We start from the raw sequence: 26840 nt of genomic DNA on the forward strand, positions 1-26840 counted from the left end.
TTAGAATTCCTTTAACTAGCTAAATTTATAGTCTCTCTTCCAATTTGGATTGACAGTATGATTAAAGTGGATAAAAATGTGGGTTTTCCCACAGATTTATAATGTATCCAAATTTTATGAACCTAATCTGGAAAGGCCCTGTTTTCTTTTCTTGCCAGAACCTTATAGCACTCCCAGATCATACACTATAAAGTCCCCCAAAACTATCGGAAGAAATGGCTTTGTTCAGCAATGCTGATTCTATTTCAATAATAGTGTTACTCAGCACCAACTATAAAATACTTCAATATAATAGTACTAATAACCCAAGCTGTTAGGAGTTCATTAAAGGGCATCCTTTTTGGTCCAGTAGACTATATCTTTGTCCATTGAGCTGTTCTGGCGTCACTGTGTGGTGGCTCTGGATGTATTGATGTTAAAATATCTGGATTTCTTCTAGATTGGTCGCTTGGTTATTGGACAGAATGGGATCCTCTCCACGCCTGCTGTATCATGCATCATTAGAAAGATCAAAGCCATCGGTGGGATCATTCTGACAGCCAGCCACAACCCAGGAGGACCCAATGGAGATTTTGGAATCAAGTTCAATATTTCCAATGGAGGTGAGTTTGCTGTCATTTTAAGCACAGCCAGTGTTATGTTCTTTCGGACAAACCAATAACCTAGGCCTTAGAAGGTCAGGATTCCGGTTCTCATCCTTAGCAAGAGAGCTTTTTGTTTCCTTTTGGTAAAAATGAGATGCTTCTCATTTTGCCATACCTGAATATGAGATTCTCTGCATGAATGATCATTAACATATTTTCTTTTAGAAAATTCTGATACTTTGCTGCTTGAAGGATGGCATGGCAGATGCACTAGCGCAGAGGAATTAGTTGATGAGCTTTGTGTTCTTTGTATTTCCATGTCAGCTATACAAAATGACCTACTGTTTGCTGTTCTATTTTCAGGTCCTGCCCCGGAAGCAATAACTGATAAAATTTTCCAAATCAGCAAGACAATCGAAGAATATGCAATTTGCCCTGACCTGCACGTAGACCTTGGGGTTCTGGGAAAGCAGCAGTTTGACCTGGAAAACAAGTTCAAACCCTTCACAGGCATGTTTACTCCCCTCCTCTCTTGCCCACTTCTAGTTCCAACTTGAAGGATTTGCCTTTCAAGGTTGTAATAAAGTGGGTCTTTATCTCTGGAAAGATTGTGGTCACCAAGCTTTGGATGCATAAATTAGGAGGTCTGGAATTGGGTCTGGGAGTCTAGAGACCTGGGCTGTCTGGGCTCTGCTGGGGATCAGCTGAGGGACCTTGGGTGAGTCAATTCTAAATCTCTCAGCTTCAGTTTTCATACCTATGAAACGTACAGCCTTGATGAGAAGACCTGTGACATCATGTTCACAGCTGTCTTTTATTGAGCTTTTATTATGTGCCAGGCTCTTCAGATGCATTATCTCATTGGATTCTTACATTAGCCCTGTGAGGACAGCACTATTACTATTCGCTTTTTCCAGATGAGGAAACAAAGGCAGAGAGAACTTGAGGAACAGACTCAGGGTCACATAGTCGGTGAGTGGTAAACCAGGGTTCAAATGCAGGTGTGAATGCCTATCGTTGGTGAGTGGTAAACCAGGGTTCAAATGCAGGTGTGAGAGATTCCAAAGCCTGGCCCTTGATTTTATTTTCAGTAAAATCAACTTAGACCATTTTGGGGGCTAAATTTAAACTCCATGTGTAGCAGCTGTGGCAAACATTTTATTGTTGAATGCTAATGTATGATAATAATTGATGAAGTTATTAATACAATGAGGATGAGATGGTTAGCAGTGTGACTTGTATTTCGACTTTGCTGTTACATGTATTCTTTCATCTGGACTGCAAGTCTGTGGGATGCATTTTGTGTTTGAACCTATCCAGAAGGACTGACAGTTGCATCCCAAGGAAGAGGAAGGGGTGCTTTGGTACATCTTGAAGACATTCTTAGGGTTTAGAAAATACCAGTAGAGAATTTCTTAAACATTTCATGTGTTGAAAATGTTCAGACCCCTGAAAATTCAACAAGACTTTGTCTTATGTTTGTTTTATTCCTTTAGCAGTGCATGTGAAAGTGATTCATTAAAAAAATTTTTCTCTGCTTTTTACCATTAAGTCTTAATGGCAATGGGCCTGGAAAAAGTACAGTAGGTGTTACCTTTTCTGTTATTTTTTGATGCTAAAATGCACTTCCTGGAGATGCATCAACACAGCAGTCGAGCAGTTTACCATCAGGCAAACCTGTCAATTCCTCAGTGTGCCACATCCCAGCTGTGTGGGCAAGCTACTTAATCTTTCAGAACTTGAACTTGCTCGTCTATAAAATAGAACTGATGACATTTACCTCTCAGGAAATTTGTGTTAGTTTTGAATAAGAGATCATGTAACAACCCTGGCACACTGGAGCTGCTCCATAAATGTCCTTTTAAAGTAGCAATTGCATGTTTACAGCCAAATAATCATTTCAGAGGATAATATTTCTGAAAGTGTTTAGTTCCTCCATCTTTTAATGTTGCTTGTTCTCACAGTGGAAATTGTGGATTCAGTGGAAGCTTATGCTACAATGCTGAGAAACATCTTTGATTTCAACGCGCTGAAAGAACTGCTTTCTGGTCCAAACCGACTAAAGATCCGTATAGACGCCATGCACGGAGGTATGGAGCCCTTTCTCTTTCCTTCTCTTCTCTCAAAGCTCTGAAGCAGCTCTTGACTTTGTGTACCATGATACCTTAACAAGCCTTTTGTTAAGCCTGTCTCTGGCAGTGCTTACACCATTACTCTGCAGTCATTTCAGAGTAATATTCACACAGATAAAATCTAACTGTATGCAGCAAAAATTCCTCCTGGTAAGGTAGTGTGACGGTCAGTGTTTCCACATTAAGCATCAGGTTTTGAGTAACATGCAGCTATTTTTGTGGGCTCTCCCTCCCCCTCAGAAGATGCCTTAGATTCTTCCTAAACGCCCCCGTCTATTCCCAAGGGGAGCCATGGCTTGCTAGGTCTGACAAATGTGCTCCTGAGCCCCACACCCTAGTTTCCAGTTCCCACATGCGCCTTTTCTTAGAAGCTGACCAGAGCAAGCTGAGGGTTCAATTCAGGAGCAACAGGATGTATGGCTCTCCCTCTTCTTCCTCTGTGGGTTTTGTGGCCAGATCATTAGAGGTGGCAGCCGTCACCGAATCAGAGCCGTGAGGTTCTCTTGATGTAGGAATATGGGAATTCCTGAGCCCCTGGCTTGTCTATTTGTTTTGTAATAATTTGGAAGTTTAGGATCTTTTTCTTAAAAGTCTATTCATTTATTGCTTATTTTTGGCTGCATCAGATCTTAGTTGCAGCATGTCGGGTCTTTCCTTGTAGCATCCAGGTTTCTCTCTAGTCATGGCGGGAGGCTCTCTAGTTGAGGTATGCAGGCTCAGTAGTTACGGCATGTGGGCTTAGTTGCCCCGCCACATGTGGGATCCTGGTTCCTCGACCAGGGATCAAACCCACGTCCCCTGCATTGGAAGGTGAATTCTTAACCGCTGGACCACCAGGGATGTCCCTAGAATTTTAGAATCTTTGAGTGGCAACGATTTTCCCTGGTGCTGGAATCCATCTGCCTGCCTAATTGAGGAAGACTTTTTGCCTGTGCTTGAACCCTTCCTATGATACTGTCAAGGTCCTTCTGTTACACTATAAAATCTGTTAGAAAACTTCTCCTGGTGGCTTGAAATGGTCTGTCTCTGGAACTTCTTCCCTTGGGTCCTAACTTGCCTCTGGAATCTCACAGAATGGGCCTCCTTTATTCAGACAAAGACCATTCTGACTTTTCAAAACATTCAGCAGCCATGTGTTGAGTAGCTACTATGTGTATGCTTGGGGGTATGGATGTAGTCAGGGATTCTGTAGACAGTTCCTTCAAAGAGCTTGTGATGCTTGGGGAGATGAAGTGGGTAAGAAACCAACCACTGCCAGGCCAACAAAATGAGGGTTAGATAAAATTTCAAGTAGTCTCCTTGGGGTGTGGAGGAAGGTGCAGTTTGACTGAAGGTATCAAGAGAGGTTTTCAGGAAGAAGTGGCAACCAACTCAAGCTTTTATGAAAGAGAGATGTAAGGTGGTGGAAGCTCCAGTGATGGTTATACCCAGCTGAGGCAGTGGCTGCAGTCAAGGCATAAAAGATGGAAAGGAGATGTCGCATTAGGGGAATGAGCAAAAGCCTTGGCTGGCTCGAGTATGGAGCTTGTGATGGTGTATTTCCCAGGAGAAGCTGTCTCCAAGCTGACTTCTTTCTCCAAGCCTTTCAGTTTCTCAAGAGTCTCGGTTTCTATGCCCCTCACAGCTCTGGCTGCCTTGTCCTCATCCTCAAGTGTGTCAGTAGCCTCCTTAGCATGCCCCCAGTGGGAGACACGAATTCTATACTGTCCTGACCTCTGTCGCATATATTGGTGTTGGAACCTTCCTTGGTTGAAAGCGCTTAGAGATGAACGTTCTTGATCGTAACACTAAGTGTCACTGTAAAGTATGTGACGGGTTTTCCCTGTTGTATGTTGTTACTGTGTTTTTGTTTGTCTGTATTCTTTAAATCAGTTTGTTGGAAAGCATGATAGATGAGAAAGATTAGGACTCTGAATCCTAGCTCTCACTCCTGCTATCTATCTGTGTAAGTTTGGGCAAATAGCCTCCTCTCAGAATCTCCGTTTTCTTCCCCTAAATTGGAGGTGGTAATCATAGTACACTAGCCTTCATAAAATATGGGCTGTTGCTTGTTATCAGTGCCTCATATCTATTAATTCATTTAATTCTCACGTCTACCCTGTAAAGGTAGCTACTATTATTATCCTCATTTTGCATTTGGCATAGATGGAAGCACAGCAGAGAGATGAAATAGCTTAAATAACTTTCCCCCAAATGGTACAGCCAGTAATTGACAGCTGAGATCTGAACCCAGACACTCTGATTCCAGAGTCCAGGTTCTTAAAGCGCTAAGTTGTAGCACCTCATGGGCCATTTTGAAGGACTGAGAAAATGTTTAAGAAGCACCTGTGTAGCAGGATCTTCATAAGGTTCGCTTCCTTCCCTTCCCCCACTCTTTCCTAATCCCTCATTATTCCTGCTTGCAGAACTTTCTACTCCAGACTCATCTGCCCACAAGCCCTTGAATACAGTTTGCACACTCGCTGCCGTTTGTGCCATTCTCCCTAGATCGCCTCTACCTAGTCCCCAGTCCTCACCTTCTGTGATCAGTTTCTTTTCTGGTTCTTCATTTCATGTTCTGCATAGTTGTGGGACCATATGTGAAAAAAATCCTCTGTGAAGAACTCGGCGCCCCTGCGAACTCGGCAGTGAACTGCGTTCCCCTGGAGGACTTCGGAGGCCACCACCCTGACCCCAACCTCACCTACGCAGCTGACCTGGTGGAGACTATGAAGACAGGGGAGCATGATTTTGGGGCTGCCTTTGATGGAGATGGGGTGGGTGCAAGTGCATTTACGTGAACTCTGATGCAGGCCAGGCCTAATGTGCTAAATGGGGGAAAGCAGGCCCTGCAGCCTGGACTGCAGTCAAACTCCCTCATTGCACCTGGAGTCGGGGCTCAATTATTAGAAGACCCTCTTGACAGGATGACTTGAAGTAGAACCATGTGTCTAGTGTTTGCTGAGAAGGGCAGGGTGATTGGGGCCTGGTTATCATGTCTTGACTGGTGCTCCATGAGCTGACTGGGTTCTCGATCTCCATCCTTAGGGAGATTTTTGCTCTTAGCCAGCAGCTGGATCCTTGTTCAATCTCTGGAAAGGGTTTTGGCCTTATGATATACCCATCTGTTCATTCACATTAGCTGAAAGATGAAACTATAATGAGAAAATTAACAGTTTATTCTTTAGCTGCAGTTAATATTTGAAATAAACATGCACTTTTATTTGCATTGGTGAGTATGTAACAGAGAAGGAGGGACAGTGTCTTAGAGATAGTAAACATTACACATATTTACTTGGTTAAAAATATATTTTGGTGGTTGCTATTGCTCTTTAACATCAGCTGGAATTCATTGTTTCCTATAAAATGGCTTTTTCAATGTTAATATTTTGAGAAATTAAATAGCAGAGATTGGGACATTCCCTGGTGGCTCAGTTGGTAAAGAATCCACCTGCCAGTGTAGGAGATGCAGGTTCAATCCCTGGGTCGGGAAGATCCCCTGGAGAAGGGAATGGCAACCCTCTCTAGTATTCTTGCCTGGAACATCCCATGGACAGAGGAGCCTGGTGGGCTACAGTCCATGGTGTCTCAAAAGAGTCAGACACGACTTAGTCACTAAACAAATGCACAAGCAGACGTTATTTTCAGTGTGTCTTTCTGTTGCAGTGCATCCTGGGTTTCCTCTTGACTCTCAGTTACTTGAGCGCTTCCTGTGTATCAGGCACCAGGAGAACAGTGAGGCGACAGCATATTTTGTTGGGTCCTGCACCAAATGGAGGTGCCAAGATTTAGGAGCCTTTCCATGAGGAAATCTGCTTTTTCCTTGGAGAATGCCTGGTATACCTAGCAAGTTTTAAACAGCCCACATTTCCTCTCTCTGTGATCTCTGCTGTCTTCTGGGAGAGAAGAGAGGTGATTGGTTCCAGAGTTTGGAGAAGGTCAGGGAGGTTACATTCAGCTGGCCTCTGGAGGGAGAACAGAGAATTCAGCCTGGAAGGAGTTTGCACTTTAACTCAAAACAGTTTTAGCTCTTTGGCACGGAGGTGCCGTTGGCCTAGTGGTGCTGTACAGATCAATTAGGAATAAAGTCCAGTGTGTAGAACCCAGTATGAATAAATGTATCAGCTTTAAATTTTACGAAACCTCCATGTAAGATCATTTGGTTTCTTCAGCACTTTGATTAAAAGATCTGTCTTTGAATTCCCCTTCTTCCAAAGGATCGGAACATGATTCTGGGCAAGCACGGGTTCTTCGTGAACCCTTCTGACTCTGTGGCTGTCATTGCTGCCAACATCTTCAGCATTCCGTACTTCCAGCAAACCGGGGTCCGTGGCTTCGCACGCAGCATGCCCACCAGTGGTGCCCTGGACCGGTAGGTCTCTCCACTCCCTTCATTCCCAAGCAGGCCCTCATAGCGCTGGGAGCACCCTTCCTCCCCTTTCAGCTCAGACATCTGACACATACATAGTGTGTGATCTAGGGGTTTTCTTGAAGGAAAGGAGTCATTTTTTTCTGGATTGGATGTGCCCAGTGCGCTGCTTTAGCACTCTGCATTTCTCCCATCCTGGCTCTCCTCACACTGTGTGCTGAGAGTCTGTTTACTTGACTATCTGCCCTGTTGAACTGGAAACTAATACAGAGAAAAGAAGTCTTTGTCACTGTGCTAAACTCCGACTGATCACGGCGTGCCTGGTACACACACACACACACGCACGCCTCATTTTAAAAAAATGAGTGATTGAATGTTAATAGATAAATGAATGGATGGCAGTTCTGCTGTAGTCAAGACATCGTTCTAGAGACTCACTTTGGGCGGTGTGCACAGAGTGGGTGTGAAAGACTGACGTAAGATCAGTGTTTCAACAGAACTTTCAAAGAAATGTTCCCCATCCAGCGCCCATCAGATGCCCATACACACAAGCATAGTAAATGGTCACTTATTCAAAATCTGAATAAACAGAAAGCTAAAATAGTTTTAAAAATACATTCAGTTTTGGAGAAACAAGGGACCCAGTGACAGAAAACAGTTGGTATCTTTGACTTGCTTGTTTATTATTGTATATCATCTCATTTGAAAAGGCTTTAGGTTAGCTTATGAGATCACGTTTAAAACATCTGATAAATGGAAGTCATAAATGAGCACAAACCAGAGATATTGACTACATCATGTTAGGTGTCCAATAAATAGTTCCTGGATGAATGGGTAAAGAACAAGGGTCTGAATGAAAGGCTGAGGCTAGGGGGAATGTATATGCTTGGTTCTTGTAATCATAACTGTTACTCATTAAACATTACCTTATGCTAGACACTAAGCATGTATTTTAAATCATTTAATTCTCAGACTGGCCCCATGAAGTAAATGCTGTGTTTAATTCCTCTTTACAGATGGGAAAACAAAAGGAAAAAGAAGTTAACTAATTTGCCCAAAGTCACCCAGTGAATGATGTAGTGGGATTTGAACCCGGAACCTTTGCTCCCAAACACTGGGATGTGCAGTGCAGTAGTTTTCTGGTGTGTGTGTGTGTGTGTGTGTGTGTGTGTGTGTGTGTGATAGAACTAGTGCTGATTTCACTTCAGCTAACAAAGTAATGACTAATAGCATATAGTAATTTGTAGTTGACACTGGTTTTTTTTTTTACATTCACTGTCTTGATTGACCCTCATAACAGTCCCTATTTTATTTTTTTACTTGTTTTGGAGTATAGTTAATTTACAATGTTGTGTTAGTTTCTGCTTTACAGCAAAGTGAATCAGCTATAATTCGATATAGCTAGTCTTTTTTAGATTCTTTTCCCATAAAGGTCATCACAGAGTCTTGAGGAGAATTCTCTGTACTATCGAGTGAGTTCTTATGAGTTATCTATTTTATATATAGTAGTGTGTATATGTTGGAGAAGGCAATGGCACCCCACTCCAGTACTCTTGCCTGGAAAATCCCATGGATGGAGGAGCCTGGTAGGCTGTAGTCCATGGGGTTGCTTAGAGTCGGACACAACTGAGCAACTTCACTTTCACTTTTCACTTTCATGCATTGGAGAAGGAAATGGCAACCCACTCCAGTGTTCTTGCCTGGAGAATCCCAGGGACGGGGGAGCCTGGTAGGCTGCCATCTATGGGGTCGCACAGAGTCAGACACGACTGAAGCGACTTAGCAGCAGCAGTAGCAGCAGCAGCAGTGTGTATATGTCAGTTTCAATCTCCCAATTTATCCCTCCCCAACTCTTTTCCCCCTTGGTAACCATAAGTTTGTTTTCCCACCTGTGACTCTATTTCTATTTTGTAAATAAGTTCATTCGTACCATTTTTTTTTTAAGATTTCACATGTAAGTGATATCATATGATATTTGTATTTCTCTGTCTGACTTACTTCACTCAGTATGACTATCTCTAGGTCCATCCATATTACTGCAAATGGCATTATTTTGTTCCTTTCTATGGCTGAGTAATGTTCCATTTATATGGTATTTGTTCCACATCTTCTTTATCCATTCATCTGTCAGCCAGAAGAGTAGTTAGCATCTTTCCCAGGACTCCACAGCTACATCAGAGCTAGAATTAGATCCTAGTCTTTCTGCCTCCACATCCTCCCTGCAAAGCTGTGAGCTGGTTTGTGGCCACACTATTGTCCATTAGACTGATCAGGTCCTGAAATAGCTTCTGTGTAATCCAAAAACAGTCTAATTCCAGTTTATGTGGACTATATGTGATAATCCACATATAGAATCACAATGGAAAATACTTCATTACCCAGAAAGAAACTTTATTTTATTTTCACAGTTTTAAAAATCATCATTTAATTTTCCTCAAATATTAGAATTGAAATATGATATTGTTTTGCTAGTAATAAGCATTTTGGGAAGCAAATCTCACTAAAAGGGTGAATGAAATGTAGGTAACTTTTCCTGTTCAAAGGGAAAGGAATCTAAAAAAAGAGTCACTCAAAAGTTTCAAGTAGACTAAGGATAATATAGGGAGAAGTAAAAGATATGTTGCAGGGGACAGGGGACCATGGATTGGTGTGGATGCAGCTAGTGCTGATGGGAGCCCCCCTGGGCCCTGTCCTTGCAGGGCCTTCCAGGGAATGGAAGGAGCACTGACTGGGTCGCAGGCAGTGGTCATCCTGGCTGTGTGACCTTGGACTGAGTCACATAGCACTCTGGGTCCTGTTTCTCTCTCTGTGAAATACTGACCTCCCAAACCCAATATCTTCTGGCTCTATAATTATAGGTGCCTCGAAACGTCATTCTTTTTGTTCATTATGGAATGGTTATAAATGCTGTCAGTATCCAAAACACATGGGTTTAAATAGCCCCCCCAAACAGTTTTGTCCATTTTGCCACTGTTATTTTTTCTCAAATATTAAATTCAGTGACCTGAATTAATTCTTTCTTCATACTCTTCTCCCCCTCCTCTGACTCCACATATAATAGCCCATTGTGCACAAGTTTTCTCATATGATTTTCCACCAACCTTAGAATTATGTGTACCTCTGAGCAATGCTAAGTGGAACCCTTGATTACAATAACGGTTGCTATTTTCCATCCCTCACATGGCTACACTAGCAGTCCTGCTGTGATGTAACTTTGATTTCATGCCTTTGAAGGGTGGCTAATGCTACAAAGATCGCTTTGTATGAGACCCCAACTGGCTGGAAGTTTTTTGGGAATCTGATGGATGCAAGCAAACTGTCCCTTTGTGGGGAAGAGAGCTTCGGGACTGGTAAGTATGCAGCCCTGAGCTGTTTTTTTCCCTGTAAAAGCTACTTGCAATGAAAGCTTAGACTGCTAAAGCAGACTGAAATAGCAACGGTAGCTGATATGTCCTAAACCAAGATGCAGCTTATTTATAACAACCCTGATGGAGTGTACACACTTGAAAAGCAGCGAGCACGTTCCACTGGGGTGGGTTAATTATACTTTCAGAGGGTCACATCTACCAAGGCAGGAAGTTTGGGCAGCGTGGCCATTGAGTCTGTGGGGATTAAACAGAATGATAAACACATTTTTCTCCCCTCAGTGGTCAAGGAAACCTTTATAAATGTTTTTATTTCTAGGAAGAAATATGGTGGAGTGAGTCAGTTTTTCGTTTTTATTTAAGAGACGTTTTCACCACAGTGCTAAATCTTCTTCTTTAATAGGCGTGTGTTTTCTGTAGCAACAGGTTGTAATTTATTAAGGTTATGTGGAGGGAGACCATTAGGGTGGAACTGAGTTGCTAGGTAATCAAGAAATTGACCATGAAGCTCTATATGTAAATTGTGGTGCAATGAAAGAGTAGAACACGGTATGCTTAGGGGATGTCCCATGATCCTTAGACCCCACTTTCCATGTTCTCCCTTCTTTTTTGTAAGTTTTTAAAAGTTTAATTTATTTTTAATTGGAGGGTAATTGCTTTCAATGTTGTATTGGTTTCTGCCATACAACACATGCTTTCCCTCCTTTTCTATGCCTTTCCAAGACTGACTTGAAGTCCCACTTCCATGACCTTCCCAAAGACCCCATCCTGCATCAGTCTCTCTCTTTTCTAAACATTCACTCAGGCTTGTGGCCCTTTCCCCAGGGTTGTCTCCAGCAGCCAGGTTGCAAAGTACTTCAGTGGTCATATCTCCTCTCCTCCTATTGCCTCTACCCAATATTTTGAAGTAAAAGAACCAATCTTCTTGATCCTCAGTACTATTCTTCCATCCTCTGTCAAATAAAAAATCAAAATCTATCAGCCTTGCCACTGAGTTGCAATTCATGCTGGTTAAACAGAATAAAAGGCTGATTTCTTTTCCTATAAATCCTAGGGTTGGGTGGATGTTGTTGCTGTTCAGTCGCCCAGTCGTTTCCGATTCTTTGTGACCCCAGGGACTGCAGGATGCCAGGCTTCCCTGTCCCTCACCATCTCCCAGAGTTTGCCCAGGCTCATGTTCATTGCCTCGGTGATACCACCCAGCCATCTCATTCTCTGACACCCTCTTCTCCTTCTGCCCTTGATCTTTCCTAACATCAGGGGCTTTTCCAATGAGTCGTCTGTTTGCATCAGATGACCAAAATACTAGAGCTTCAGCTTCAGCATCAGTCCTTCCAGTGAATATTCAGGGTTGATCTTCCTTAAAATTGGCTGGTTTGATCTCCTTGCTGTCCAAGGGACTTTCTTCTCCAGCACCATAGTTGAAGGCATCAATTCTTTGGCATTCTGCCTTGTTGAGCTCTCACAACCATACGTGATTACTGGGAAGACCATAGCCTTGACTATACAGACCTTTGTTGGCAGAGTAGTGTCTCTGCTTTTCAACACACTGTCTAGGTTTGTCATTGCTTTCCTGCCAAGAAACAAACAGCTTCTGATTTCATGGTTGCAGTCACTGTCAGCAGTGATTTTGGAGCCCAAGAGGAGGAAATCTGTCACCACTTCCACCTTTGCCCCTTCTATTTGCCATGCAGTAATGGGCCTGCATGCCAGGGTTTTAGATTTTTTAATATTTAGTCTTAAGCTGGCTCTTTGACTCTTCTCCTTCACCCTCATCAAGAGGCTCTTTAGTTTCCTCTTTGCTTTCTGTCTTTAGAGTGGTATCATCCTCATATCTGAGGCTATTGATGTTTCTCCCACCTATCTTGATTCCAGCCTGTATCTCATCTAGCCTGGCATTTCTTGATGTGCTCAGTGTATAGGTTAAGCAAACAGGTGACAGCAGACAGCCCTGTCATACTCCTTTCTCAATCTTGAACCAGTCAGTTACTCCGTACAGGGTTCTAACTGTTGCTTCTTGACCCACATACAGGTTTCTCAGGAGACAGGTAAGATGGTCTGATATTATCATTTCTAAAAGAGCTTCCCACAGTCTGTCATGATCTACAGAGTCAAAAGCTTTAATGTAGTCAATGAAACAGAGATAGATGTTTTTCTGAAATTCCCTTGCTTTTTCTATATAACCCCTCAAATGTTAGCAATTTGATCTCTGGTTCCTCTTTCTTTTCTAAACCCAGCTTGGACATCTGGAAGTTCTTGGTTCACATAATGCTGAAGCCTAGCGTGCAAGATTTTAAGCATGACCTTACTAGCATGGGAGATGAGTGCAGTTGTCCAATGGTTAGCCTACTCTTTGGTACTACCTTTCTTGGGAACTGGGTTGAGAATTGACCTTTTTCAGTCCTGTGGCCTCTGCTAGATCTTCCTGATTTGCTGACATAATGAATGAAAACCTTGATGGCATCCTCTTTTAGGGATTTGAATAGTTCTGTTGCAATTTCATCACATCCACCAGCTTTATTAACAGCAGTGCTTCCTAAGGCCCGCTTGACTTCACACTTCAGAATGTCTGGCTCTGGGTAACTAACCACACCATCATTGTAATCTGGTTCATTAAAATCTTTTTTATACAGTTCTTCCAAGTATTCTTTCCATCTCTTCTTGATCTCTTCAACATCTGCTGGAGGAGGAAATGGCAAACCACCCCAATATACTTGCCATGAGAACCTCATGAACTGTATAAAAGGGGTGGGTAGAATGAGGTAATAAATTTGAGATGCCCAGTGACAAAATTCTAAACAATTTAATACCCTTGAGGAAGTGATGTTACTTCTTGGTAATGAATTGGCTAATGGAATTGGAGGGTATTAAGAATGAGTTTGGAAGTTGAACGATGTCTACAAACAGGCTACATGATTTCCCAAGGTCTAGGTCTTTGGTGAGAGATATCAAGGCTACTGCTTAGTTCTTTCCTACCTCATAAAATATGAATGGTGCCATATTACTCCACGGGATGCTAGATGACTACCCATCGGACCTGTGAAGTGGTCTTTGCCCAAAATCCCCCCGGTGTTATCCAGTGCAGGCTTGGGATCAGTCATTCTTCCCTATGCGTGAACCTGTCATTGAAGGCAGGTACCGTGTCTAAACCTTTGATTTCCTGACTCCATGTACCTATTTCAGTGCTGAGCCTAATGAAAAGAGAAAAGTCTAGAACAAGGTCTTCCTGGGTGTTTGGATGTGTGGAAAGATACTAGTTCCATGAAGATCAGAAAACTTGGAATACACCTCTCTGTCTTGGACATTCGTGATGACATTATCATTTGAAGATTCCAAAACATTCTGCCATAAGGAATCCAGTTTGTACAGTTTTATGTAAACATTGTTAACTGCAATGTCTCTTTTTTGTAGTATGTTTAGGAACATATTGCCCCTCAGACCCATGTGGATAGCACTGGGCAAGGCGAATCGGAGTCCTAGGGCCAAGTAACCATCTAGGTGTTGACTGGCTGGGAACAGGATTGAAGACAGGGTGCGCAAGCTGCTCCTGCCTCGCATGACAGGCCTTCAGATACCAGAGGGCAGTTCTCAGGTCCTCTCTTCCCCTGACCACCCACGCCTAGTCCTCCAGTCATCCCTCACTTCATATTGTTTATATCCCTAGCACTAGTTTCTAAATGTTTCCCCGTTCACCAGTGCCCCTCATAGAAGATCATGTCTAGAACTGAGCCCAAATCCTCCAGGGTTGACTTGACAAGTAGAGAGTTGATGGATGACTATTTCTAGAGAACTGGACCCTGTACATTTCTTGATATGACTTTCATTTATGTTAGCTTTTTGGATATTTCATAATACTGTTTAGCTCATTTAATGTTGTAGATAATTATACCCCTTTAAGCTTTTACTCAGTAGCATTTGCCAAGAAAAGTCCCCAGATTACATTTGTGGGACTGATTTCTTTGAACCCAGGCATTAGACTTTAAATTATTCCTTGTTAAGGCTTGTTCTTGTTTATTTATTTATTAACTCATCATCAAATACTAAGTGCCAACCGTGGTTTTATCTTCCCTTTGATATCTTTTATATCAAAAGAAAGGATTCATCCTGAGAAAAATCCACAAACTTGTTCGCTCTCTCTTTGAAAAAAAAAGACAATTGTTCCATAATATTTATGAGAAAAACATTTACAAAGCCAGGCTCATAGCCATGGATCACCACTGCTGAGTGAGCGCAGCTGAACTTACTTAACTGAACTTCTGATCTACTTGTTTAGAGAGGAGTTAGGTTCCACCTGCTATGTCCCTTGTTGGCAAATGTTTCCAACAGTTCCTTTACAGAGCATCTCAGGATGGACATTAGTGATCCTACAAGCTTTGAAATATTTGAATTCTGTAGCTTAATTGAGTGCTAGGTCATTTATTTATGTGTTTTTCTAAATTAGAGTAGAGGCAATTTCTCAGGAAAGCCTCCCTAACTTTCCAGAGTGGGTCAAATCCTCTTATTATTAGATCTCACAGCACCACACACCTCTCCTTCCTTGAACATAGTACAGCTGTCATTTTACAAGTATTTATAATTATTCAATTAATGTCTGTTGGTTCCACTATACTGTAAGCTCCATGAGGACAGGAGTCATATTTGTCTTGTTCTCCATCATATCCTCACAGCCTGGTATAAATCCCAGAATATAATAGGTGTTCAGCAAACACTTGTTGAATGAATGAGAGAACACACTACTCACTTGGCAGCCTCCATTCAGACAAACCAGAGCCCTGGTGTTGGAAAAGAAGGGACTAAACATTATCCAGTATAGTTTCCTGTGTTTTGATGGAGTCATGAGTGTCTAGTCGGTGCTCTTCTGCTTAAACACTCACCTCTGGCAGAATCTGGGACTCAGCACCACTCTACTCCATAGTGCAGAGCTGAGGACCCACAGTCTTTGTGAGACAAGATGACCTTTCATAAAAAGAAAAGGAGAAATTTACTTGCAAAGAGTCAGACTTCACAAGAACTGACTCACCAAATAAAACAAATCACTAGCATTTAAATGCACAAGCTGTAAGATTACTCTTACCAAGTACACGTTAGTCTGTTCATGGTGGAGAAACAGTGACTGTCTCACGTGATTATTGTGGCCACCAAGGCTATGACACTCCTCAGACATCAGCATCACAAATGCCAGGGATGAAGGTGTTTTTGTTATGGTACCAGAATGGGACAGGGTGAACTTCCTGTTTTTGGTTGAGCTCATGGTACAGTTATTTTCCTCTCAAATTGTGGGTGATGATGCATGTGTTTATACATGATGGTAGAGGGAAATCTTGAATTCTTGGGAAAACGGGAAGAAATGTGAAGTCACTGAATAAACTAGAATGTCACTGCTTTTGAAATTCTTCCTTGGGAAAAGGAGGGAGGGGGCTTCCTCAACCTAGGAAACCAGGATGAGGACTAACTTGGTATCATAAGCAAATAGGCCAGTAAATTCTGATCTGGCCCAGTCTAGAGGTTAGCAATATTTTTCTCCTGTCTCATCTTGAAAAGGTTCTAGAGATGATATATATTATATGGGAGTGGTCTCTTAGAGAAGTACAGCATTCATGCTTTGCAAATTTCCTTTAATTTTAATTTCTTATTAAAAACCCTTCATATTTATACTTCATCAGCTCATTCCTCAAATGTTTGTTGAGCTTTGGCTCTGTCCCAGATACTGAATTAGGTTCAGGGAACACAGTGGTAAGCACAGCCTCCCTGTGGAAGGCTCCATGGAGGCCACATTTGAGGAAGGAAGTCAGACCCTGGCCAGGTTATCTCAAGTGTGCAAAGCAATAGAATCTGAAGTACAGGATGTGCCAGGGACTGTATACCCAGGGCTCCTAACCTGGTTTTGTGGTGAGGGGATTAGGTTTTTCTATCTAGTTCTCTGCCTGTTCTAATTTGCATACCTTCGAGTACATTTTCCTGTAGGTAAATGTCTCCACAGGAAGGTTAGAACATCCTCTCTCTGGGAAATTTCCCAGACAGACTATCCCAACAGCACTGGGCTGATACCTTAATTATAACTAACTCAGTTAAACTGTTACCTGCATGTCTAGCTCTCCATCTTGCTCATCTGTGAGGGCAAGGAACGTGTCTCACTCATCTCGGTGTTTTCTCACATTCTTAGAACATGGTAGACGCTGACTGATACTTGTTGAGTGTAAAATGGAGTTTGGGTTAAGACACATTTTCTGCCTGTCAAGTGCTTACCAATTTCCTCCAAAGGAAACACAAATTCTAGGGGCAGTTATGAGGTAGTGCAGGATAAACAGCTAGATGGAAAGTTTGAGGGTTGCCGAGGGGGAGCTTCCCCTTGAAGGCAGGAGTGGTGTGGGAAAGGCTTCCTGAGGCGCTTTCCTGCCCTTGCAGAGGGAAGTCAGCTGTGCAGTAGAAGCCAGAGAGGACAGAGCAGGTCTGCTGGACCACCAGCCAGTCAGCTGGGGTCTGGTCGTTCTCTGGGAAAACGCTTCCTGAGAGCTGGCTGCACACCAAGCGTGAACCAGGTACAGCTCAGAGTGTAGGGTGGGGTAAGAACAGACGGGGTGTGATAGAATAGAGGTAAACACAGAGGATACCAAGGAAGGCATCCTGGATAAGAAGGAAGTTGAAACTAGTTACAGATGTTAGCCAGACTAATAGTTATATGTGGGGTAGAAATTTCCAGGCAGAGAAAACAGCATGTTTAGGAGATGGAAGGAGAAACAGAGATGGTCAGAGAAAGAGACAGGCAGGTGCTCAGGTTTCCAGAGAACTCTGGAGCTCTTTTTCAGCTGTCATGGCCCATCCACAGACCGTGGCCTGGCGACAGCAGGAGCCTGGGCACTCCTGAGGTATTCGAATTGGTAAATGAAACCTAATCCCTAAACTGTTGGCGCTTGGCTCCCTCAGCAAAGGTTGACATTTTTCTTGGCTAGGACCCAGAGTGTGCTCTGACTGAGCAGAGTTTATACATATCACAAGGTGCTGATTAGGCCCAAGTCAAGTGACAGGTGTTTGAAGATGCTGAAAGGGCAGAATCCCCATGGGCTTAGCTGGTCCCTGAACTGGACCAAGTTTGAAGAGACCTGAAGCAAAGCTTGCAGTTAGGACTAGTGCTTGCTGATAATGTTAAAAAATGATGCCAGTAATTCATATTCATAATAGGAAAATTGGGGAAGAAGAGAAAAACACTGTAATCCCATTGCACAGAAAAAAAGAGCATATTCGGTTATATTCCATTTTCTTCCCCAGTATGTATAGTTAAGGGACATTATTTTTGAAAGCTTAATGAGATAGTGGAGAGTATTAATTTTCTTTAAAAGTTTATTTTTGCCTTATTCATAATGGTATCTTATATTGGTTTCAACTGTTATATGGTACTCGGGCTTCCCTGGTGGTGCAGACAGTAAAGAATTTGCCTGCTTTGCATGGTACTTAACAGTTTATAAAATATTTTCATCCTTTCTCACAGAAGAGTCTTAAAGTTGTGTGAGAAAGGTGGCATTACCCCCATTTTACAGTTGAAGACACTGTATGAGGCTCAGAAATGAGGCTCAGAAAAGTGATTTGTCCAGATTCAAGCAGCTTCTAAGTAAGTTTCAGATTCAGGTTTTCTGATTCTTAAATATAAAGCATTTTTCACTGACCCAAAACTGCCATACCTGCAAAAACAACAGTAGCTTGAGAAACACATCTACACACCATTGCCTTTTTTTCACTAGTAACTTGTCATCATTCATTAGAACTCTAAAGAAAATGAAATTTACCCAGACTTTTTAAGTATTAGAGTTACCCAGCATTTTGATATATCCAAGGTGATTAGTGAGATTAATGAGAATTTTCAAAAGAGACTGGAGATTGTGTAATGGAAGATAATATTTATTTATGTTATGCAAGGCAGATATTTTGTTTAAAAATATTAGGTGTGTGATTTAGTTATCTCCAAGTAACTTGGTTAAAGTTGGGTAAGATTTTTAGATTTTATTTTCATGTCTACATAAAGGAAAAAGCTAATTCTTAGAACAGGAAAAGCACAAAGGACTATGCTTTCAGTCTAGTCTCCCCCTCCCCCCAAAATAGAAAAAAGAAAACAAAAAGGAAGGAAGGACAGAATAACAAAAAACAAACTTAGGGGCTCACAGACAAATAATTCCAAGCTATACACCTCTGTCATGAATTCTCATATACAGAAGCAGCTGCTGGGATCTTACTGCTGAAGGTAAACTGCTGCCAAAGCATATCATCCTCTGCAAAAGCTGTAGAAGCCAGAGAGCTAGCTTTCTGTTGCTTGAAAGAGCAGTAAAGGCAAATAAAAGTCCATAGCTAATAAAATTAGGTAAACATTTGTAACTTTCTTGTATAATGTGCTAAAAGTATTACTTGATATCTCTAGTTTTGCCAGCATACAGGTTTTGAGAACCACTGTCTCTAAAAGTGGTGTCTTAGAAAGACTCTTTTGGGGAGGAAAAAATAGTGTATTTTTATGAACCAAAAAAGAGAGAAGATGTTGCAGTAGATTAATTAATTGATTAATTCATTCATGTGCTCCTTCACAATCTGTTATTTAATATATTCCATGTAAGGGTAAATAAGAGATACCTCCAAGAAATACATGGTTGAGGTGTGAAATGCTCACAGATGAATTACTGAGGCTTAAGGAGCAAGCATGGTGCTGCACCACATGTTTAAGCAGTCGCTATATAAGAAGAGCAAGTAGCTCATAACTGCCTAGGGAAGCTGGGAGCTAGACTGGAGAAGATATTTGAGCTGGGTCTAAAAGGATGAAGAGAGGAAGGAAACAAACTTACTTCATGCCTCCTTGCCAGCATGGTGCTACTCTCACATTAAGGAAAATAAGACCCAGTGAGAGGTCAAGGACAGAGAGGCACATGGAGAATTCAAGGCATGATCGTATGCAAAACATTATTAGAGGGATTGTGCTGCTGCTGCTGCTGCTGCTAAGTTGCTTCAGTCGTGTCCTACTCTGTGCGACCCCATAGACGGCAGCCCACCAGGCTCCCCTGTCCCTGGGATTCTCCAGGCAAGAACACTGGAGTGGGCTGCCATTTCCTTCTCCAGTGCATGAAAGTGAAAAGTGAAAGTGAAGTCGCTCAGTCATGTCTGACTCTTAGTGACCCCATGGACTGCAGCCCACCAGGCTCCTCCATCCATGGGATTCTTCCAGGCAAGAGTACTGGAGTGGGGTGCCATTGCCTTCTCCTTAGAGGGATTTTATTGAATCCTATTTAGAAATCAGAAAGTGGAGCTCAATATCATTTGCGTTTTTTTTTTTTTTTTTAGAATAAGGACGTTAAAGGCAAAAAATTAGAGTTCTGTTCCAGATCAGATTCTTGGAAAAGGGGCTCCATGCATGTGTGTGTGTGTGTGTGTGTGTGTGCTCAGTTGCTCAGTCATGTCAGACTCTTACGACCCCATGGCTGTAGCCCACCAGGCTCCTTTGTCCATAGGATTCGCCAGTCAAGAATACTGGAGCAGGTTGCCATTTCCTCCTCCATGGTATCTTCTTGACCCAGGAATTGAACCCACGTCTCTTGTTTTTCCTGCATTGGCAGGCAGATTCTTTACCACTGTGCCACCTGGCAAGACCTCTCCATGAATATAAGTACATCCAAATGAGCTACTTTGTTATTTTCAGTCAAGATTTTAGCAAGGACCTCAGCAAGAGACAGATGTGCCATGGTTTGTTTAACTAAATCCTTTTTGGTTAAAGAAAGATGTCCTAGAACTGGAGTTCCTGGGTCCACAAGCAGGTCAATTTTTAAGGCTTTCATACTTTTTGCCAAATTGCTCTCTAGAAGGACTGTAACCCTCCCAGAAACAGCATGTTGGAATCCCATTTTCCTTATACCTTCCCTAATATTAGGTGTTCTCATTTATAAATCTGTGGCCATTTGTCAAACAAGTAGCAATTTCTTATCATGGCTTTAACTTAAATTTGTCTTCTTAAAAAAATATTATATTATATATATATAAATATTATATTAATCAGGTACCTGTATTCATTTTTTTGATGAATTGCCTATTTATATTCTCGTGGCCTATATTTCTGTTGAGGCTTTGCTTTTTCCTTATTAATATATAAGAGCTTTTTCTATATTGCTTTAAACATCTAGTTTATTTGTAAATGTTTAAAATTTTTTTTAGTTGGGCAATGGCCTTTTAATTTTATCCATAGTAGTTTTGCTGATAGAAATGCTAATTTTCAAGTAGACAACTAGAGAGACTTTTTCCTTCATGAATTTTGAATTTATATGTGTTTGCCGTCTCTAAGATTAAAAACAATTGTATATGTGTGTCTGTGTGTATAGGATATGTGTATATCCTAGGATTTAAAGGTTTTCAGTTTTTATATTTGAATGTATAATTCATCTGGAATTCTTTTTGGCATGGTGTTTAATGTATAATTCATCTGGAATTCTTTTTGGCATGGTATTTTATAGGGAAAAAACTGATTTTTTCCCAACTGTTTAACTAGTTATACGAATACTACTTAAAAAGTAATCCATTCTTTCTTACAGCATTGAAGTGACACCTTTATCATTTGTTCAGATCTCATATGTGTTTGAGTCTCTTTCCAGGTGATCTCTTTTGTTGCATGAACAATAATTAATTATTTTAATTATTAAAAATTCACAATGGTCATGTTCTTTTGTTTTTTCCCCCCTCAAATTCATACTTCATAATTGATAGATCACATTCTGCCAAGTTATTCCACTGACATTTTTATTGGCATTTGCCTTAAACTTCTAAATTACTTAGGAAAGCATCAACTTTTTTTCAGTAGTATGTGGCTTTATTCAATAAGTGGTTCCTTCTGTGTATTCAGGTTTCTCAGTAAAATTTTATGACTTTTGGTTGGATCATGTTTACCACTGAGTTTATTCTCAAGTATTTTAGGGAAGTCACACTTCTCACAGCTGCTTGCTGTCCCCCACCAGGTTCTGACCACATCCGTGAGAAAGATGGTCTCTGGGCTGTCCTTGCTTGGCTCTCCATCCTAGCCACCCGCAAACAGAGTGTGGAGGACATTCTTAAAGATCACTGGCAAAAGTATGGGCGGAATTTCTTCACCAGGTAAGCCACAGCCTGGCCAGGAACAGAGGTGATACGGGGAAGTGGGCAGAGAGAAATCTCATGCCTACAAATTCTTTCCTGTCTTAAGTGTTAATAAAACCTCAGTTCATTCACTTCTGTCTATTGGGGATCTTTAAATCTATTGGGGATTTTTAAAACAATTCAGTTGGGGTTGAGATGAAGTCAACTTTAATGTTAGCTATAAAGAACAAGGCTTAAAATTTTTAGTTAACTTATTCAAAAGAATGAATGTTTTGTCAGCCTTTTAAATGTACCTATCAGATGGGCATGATAATAGCATTGGATTTGGATTCAGAAAAATGGATTAGAATTTTATTTCTGCCCCCGAGTAGATTGGAAAGTCATTTAACCTCTCTCTGTACTGAGTTTTCTCATTTATAGAGATGGAAATAGTAGTCTAGCTATTGAATGGATTAAATGAAATATGAGCCTGAAAGTGTTTTATGAACTCTGAGACACTGAAAATATGGAAACTTTTTCTGAAATTATGGAAACAATTATGTTTAGTAAATCAACTTTTCTGACTCATTAAAATAGGTCCCCAAAGGCTGTGTAGTTGTCAATGCTTCATTCATTGATTCAGTAAATACTGACCGTGTACCTACTTTCTGCCAGGCACTGGGGCTTCTCAATGGACAAAATACTTAGAATAGTTAGTAAGTCTTCTTTACCATACATATTTCTATTTTTAAGATGCATTAGCATTTTTTCCAGTGTGCTTTTCACTAATTTCAATTTGCCTTTCCCCTAGTAAGTATAAAAATAACAGATGTTTCCCCCTGGATCTCACTATTCTAATTATGGAAAAGAAATATGAGAGCAAGGATATTAGATAAATTACTCATCTGTAATAAATGTAAAGATATAATTTCTCTGAACTTCAGTTCCTGTCTCTGTAAAAATAGGTGAGTTGAGACTAGAGAATTTAAAAACTATATCACAGATTCAATGGTCCATGATCTTTGGATAGTCGAGAAAGAATTCACCCTTAAGCAACTTGGTCTCCTTAATCAGATAACTTTTCTCAACTTTGGACAAGTTCATTGCTATCTTCCTCCCTCAAGTTATTCTTTGGTGGAAGGTGTAAGTAATATCTGCCACACAGTAACCCTGGCAAATACAGCAAGTATCTCTACTTTCTAAGAACCAGAAAAATCTGGTAATTCAGAACAGCAGTCATGAACTCTCTAGAGCCCAGAGGATCATGAAGGCAGGATCATGTCTGTTTTTGTGCTCCATGGTATCACCAAACACTTAATTCATAGTGACATTGTATAAATATGCTTTGAATAGATAAATGAGTTAACAAGTGAACAGTAGATAGAATGGACTAAGATTAGAACAGCTTGTTCAAAGAGAGGGTCACTCTTGAATCAGTTAGAAGCCTCCATCCAAAAACTATCAACATATTTTTGTTAATCTTGAATAACTGCTAACCAAGTATTACAAACAAAGTCCTTAGAACCTGAATCTATGGTTGGTTAAGATTCCATTCTACCCTCCATTCATTCAACAAAAGTGCTCTTTGCATGCCTTGTTTCACATCAGCCGCAAAACAGTTATCGATCAGGCAACTGAGATTCTGAGAAATGAGGCAACTTGCCCATAGTTGCACAGTTAGTAACCAATAAAGGCTGAATTCATAGCTCCTTCTGATTCCAGAGCCCAGATTCTTTCCATTATACCCCTCTGTGCCTAGGATTTATAGAACATTTCCCTCAAACACCCAAAGGTCACAGATGTAAAGCACAAACACCTGGTTGTAATTTCGTGCTGTTTATCATTTTAACTGGGGGAAAGAGCTGACTTCAGGATTAAGGGGACTGCTGTCCTTGATTCATAGAATCCTGGAGCCAGAATAGTTGGCCTTAATTCCCTGGTATTTCTCATGTCTCAGAGGTGTCATCTTGCACATATATATTTGTTTCACTATTGCAAATAAATATAGACTCTGCTATCTTGAGCCTCTAAAAAATAACTCTCTCAAGCGGGTGTGTGCCACCAGGACAAGGAAAGCCACCTGTAAGAATCTTTAACCTCACAAGAAAGAAGTCAAGAACAATTCTTGGAGGAAAAATAACAGTCAGAGCATTTCATTTGTAATATGCTTTTATTTTTCTCTTGGCCTATTTGCATCCACACCAGGCTGCTCTGTCGGGGTGAACACTGTGGATCAGAATCCACTCTCACTGAGAGGAGGGAGGCATTCCAGGTGTAAAGAGTTAGGGCTTAAAAAAAGAATGAGTTAGGGCTTGGCTCCTTCATTTGGTCAGTGAAAACTTGGCCTTACTCGTGGAAGCTCCTGTGGAGACTGGAACTCTCCTCAGCCAACATCTCAGCAGCCTCAGGCAGGTCCCAGCCTGGGAGCCTTCCAGCATGGATCCCAAAGAAGCTCCAGCTGTTTGGAAGAGCAGTGCCTGAGTCACGCGTGCCTTCATGCAGCCTTCTTTAGAGAGAACACTGCTTTTGTTTCTTCGGCTGGAGGTGGTGATTCAATGTTAGATTGCATCTCTCAAAAGCCTCTGAAGCTGCTAAGAGCTTTATTCTGTAGAAAAGCCCAAATGGGAGTTTTCTGCTCATTCAGAGGCGCCTTACCCTTTCCTAAAGCCTTCCAAACGCTTCCTTTCATCCCTGGCCTGCTCCATCCCCAGAGAATGACACGCTCATATTTTTGCCAGCTTCTTCTGAAGTTAGCTGTTTGGGGGGAGGGCCAAACAAATGATGCAAAAAGTGCTGATATGCGTTGGTGTGATTTGAAGTCAGCCTCAACTTTGTGATTTCTCCCAGGTATGATTATGAGGAGGTGGAAGCTGAGGGCGCAAACAAAATGATGAAGGAGTTGGAGGCCCTGATTTCTGATCGCTCCTTCGTGGGGAAACAGTTTCCAGTGGGTGACAAAGTTTACACCGTGGAGAAAATTGATAACTTTGAGTACAGCGATCCGGTGGATGGAAGCATTTCAAGAAATCAGGTAGGAACAGATGTACGTGTACGTGGGAGAGAGTCCATGGAGCTTGGTCTCTGAAATCTCAAGAGAAAAAAGAAAAAGTTTTCTTGGTCATTTGTCTTTTGCTGCCCTGTTTTCTCAAGTGACTTTCTGCCGAGTCACATATGATTTGCACAGGTACCTGTAGGTAACGTGGTTTATGCCCTGATTCTACACTCACCCCTATGGCCTCATTCTAGGATGCTTAGTCTAGACTCCAGAAGGACTTTTACATTCTCCAGAATTCTATGTAAGAAGTCACATCGAATGTGTGCGCAGAAAAGAGCCCTAGAATCTTAAAAAGATGCAGAGCTGGTGCCTTCGATCTCAGCCTCCTCCCTCTCTCTCAAGAGACTGTAGCAGAATGCCAGCATGGCATGAGAGTGATCTCTTTATAGATGTTTCTGTGATCTATTCTAATTTCTAAAAAAGAAGAAAAAACCCAGACAAACCATTTGTGAACTTAGAAACATTCGCTGTTATCATCTGTAGCACATGACTTGAAGCTGACCCTAACATAGCAGTGTGCACCACAGTGGAGACCCCGGAAGATATCCGGATGGAGACAGTATCCAGATGGAGACAGAGTTGTTAGGGCTTCTCTCACTGGGTGCTGGGTACCCAGGGTGCGGGCTTGTAAGCCCTTCTCCAGGCTTCTCACAAACACCCGGGCCCAGGCTCCTCTCTTCTTCGGTTCTGCTACTGTTGTCACATGGACTCAGAATTTAGAAACAGAGGGACTTCCCTGGTGGTCCAGTGGGACTTCACCTTCCAATGCAGGGATGCGGATTCAATAAGATCCCACATGCCTCGTGGCCAAAAAGCATAAAACAGGAACAATATTGTAACAAATTCAATAAAGACTTTAAAAATGGTCCACATTAAAAAAAATTTTTTTTAAGATAGAAACAGAGATGATTAAGAGGGAGATAAGACTGCTATAGCTTTCCAATTAGCTTTTTTTTCTGATCCAGATTTTTGGCCTGGTCCTTCTCAAGGCATCCAGCATGCTTTGAAGGAGTTGGGCTGCAGGATTTATTTGAAGTCTCTCTTTGGAGAGCAGGTAGTGGATGGGTGGATGGAGCCTCGCCACAGTGACCCTTGGCGCCTGGAGTATCCATTTCTCAAAATGTTGGCCCTGTGGCTTTTTTCCCTTATGCCTTTTCACCATCTGGGAGAACTTTGGTTCCAGTCTGGATGATTGTAAATGATGTCTGAGCTAATTAGAAAAAGAGAGGCCTGGAGTGGGGGTGTAGGAAAGGGGAGGGTGGAGCCCAGGGCACGGCAGAGCAGAGCAGAAGTTTTTGTGGTGAAGCCTTCAAAGAGAGAGCAGACCTTTAGGAGAAGTAACCCCCAACTCTGCACTGCAACCCACGTCTACCAGGAGTGGGGTGTACGTGGGAGGGCCATCTGGGTGGGCACAGTCCCTGCTTTCTGCACTCTAAGGAAGTCAGCAGCTCCATGATTTATAAGCAGAAAAACCAGGGAGGAGGGAAAATCTTCTGAAGTAGATACAGCATCTACAATCAAGTGGAAAGAACGGAGAAGCTCCAGGTTGAGGCTGTGGGGAAGGAGACCAACTCTGGTATATGCCTAGAAAGCAAGAAATGGTAAATGGATGTTAACTGTGTCCTTCCCACATTGACTAACTGGGAAGGTCCTCTGGGTTTTTCACCTGCCGTCTTCACTGCTGAGTGGCACGATTAAACACTGGATGGGACTGGGTGACAAATAGTAGATGAGAGGTAGTATCTTTCCTTTTGGTTGATCATCAGCTTCATACAGACTTCTTTCTGTGGAAGAACTGACATACTTAGCGAGACTGAAGGGTCTTCAAGTAACTGTCTCAGCCAGCCTTCTTATCTCAAGAGTCCCCATCCTTTTTCCCCTGAATCAAGATTATTGAGGACAAGAGATGTGGCCAGAGAGGGAAGAGAGAGGGCTGGAGAGAGAGAGACTGGGCTTGGCATTGCACCCACGTGGACCCTCCTTTGCATCACCAGGTGTTGGTGGAGACTGACCACTGGATCCTGCTCAGTAGGTTGGAATAGCTGGCCTCTACTATTTGGGGCACCTAGCTCCCCGACCTCTTTTTGAGGCTCTCTATGAGGATTTTGCAGAGCCCATCCTCTGGTCCACTTGAAACTTCATCTGCTCTGGTTTCAGCCCATTCTGATCTTGTTTTCCTCCTGATCTGGACATTGACTCTCTGTATCTAGCAGCTCTTTGTTTGTTTGTTTGTTTTTATAAATTTATTTATTTTTTAGTTGGAGGATAATTGCTTTACAATGTTGT

At 41.9% G+C, this 26840-nt stretch overlaps 1 protein-coding gene across 2 annotated transcripts in view; it reads left to right on the top strand.

Moving 5' to 3' along the window:
• Positions 1–26840, top strand: part of PGM1 (phosphoglucomutase 1) — a 66192-nt gene that overhangs the window by 33781 nt on the left and 5571 nt on the right. For both annotated transcript variants that reach the window (XM_018045101.1, XM_018045092.1), the window contains exons 2-9: positions 440–602; positions 948–1094; positions 2549–2674; positions 5282–5472; positions 6913–7067; positions 10299–10414; positions 21403–21538; positions 24347–24530. In XM_018045101.1, the coding sequence (XP_017900590.1) occupies positions 440–602; positions 948–1094; positions 2549–2674; positions 5282–5472; positions 6913–7067; positions 10299–10414; positions 21403–21538; positions 24347–24530 (1218 nt within the window). The remainder of the gene's footprint in view (positions 1–439; positions 603–947; positions 1095–2548; positions 2675–5281; positions 5473–6912; positions 7068–10298; positions 10415–21402; positions 21539–24346; positions 24531–26840) is intronic.

Source organism: Capra hircus, chromosome 3, assembly GCF_001704415.2.
Source record: "Capra hircus breed San Clemente chromosome 3, ASM170441v1, whole genome shotgun sequence".
NCBI lineage: Eukaryota > Metazoa > Chordata > Mammalia > Artiodactyla > Bovidae > Capra > Capra hircus.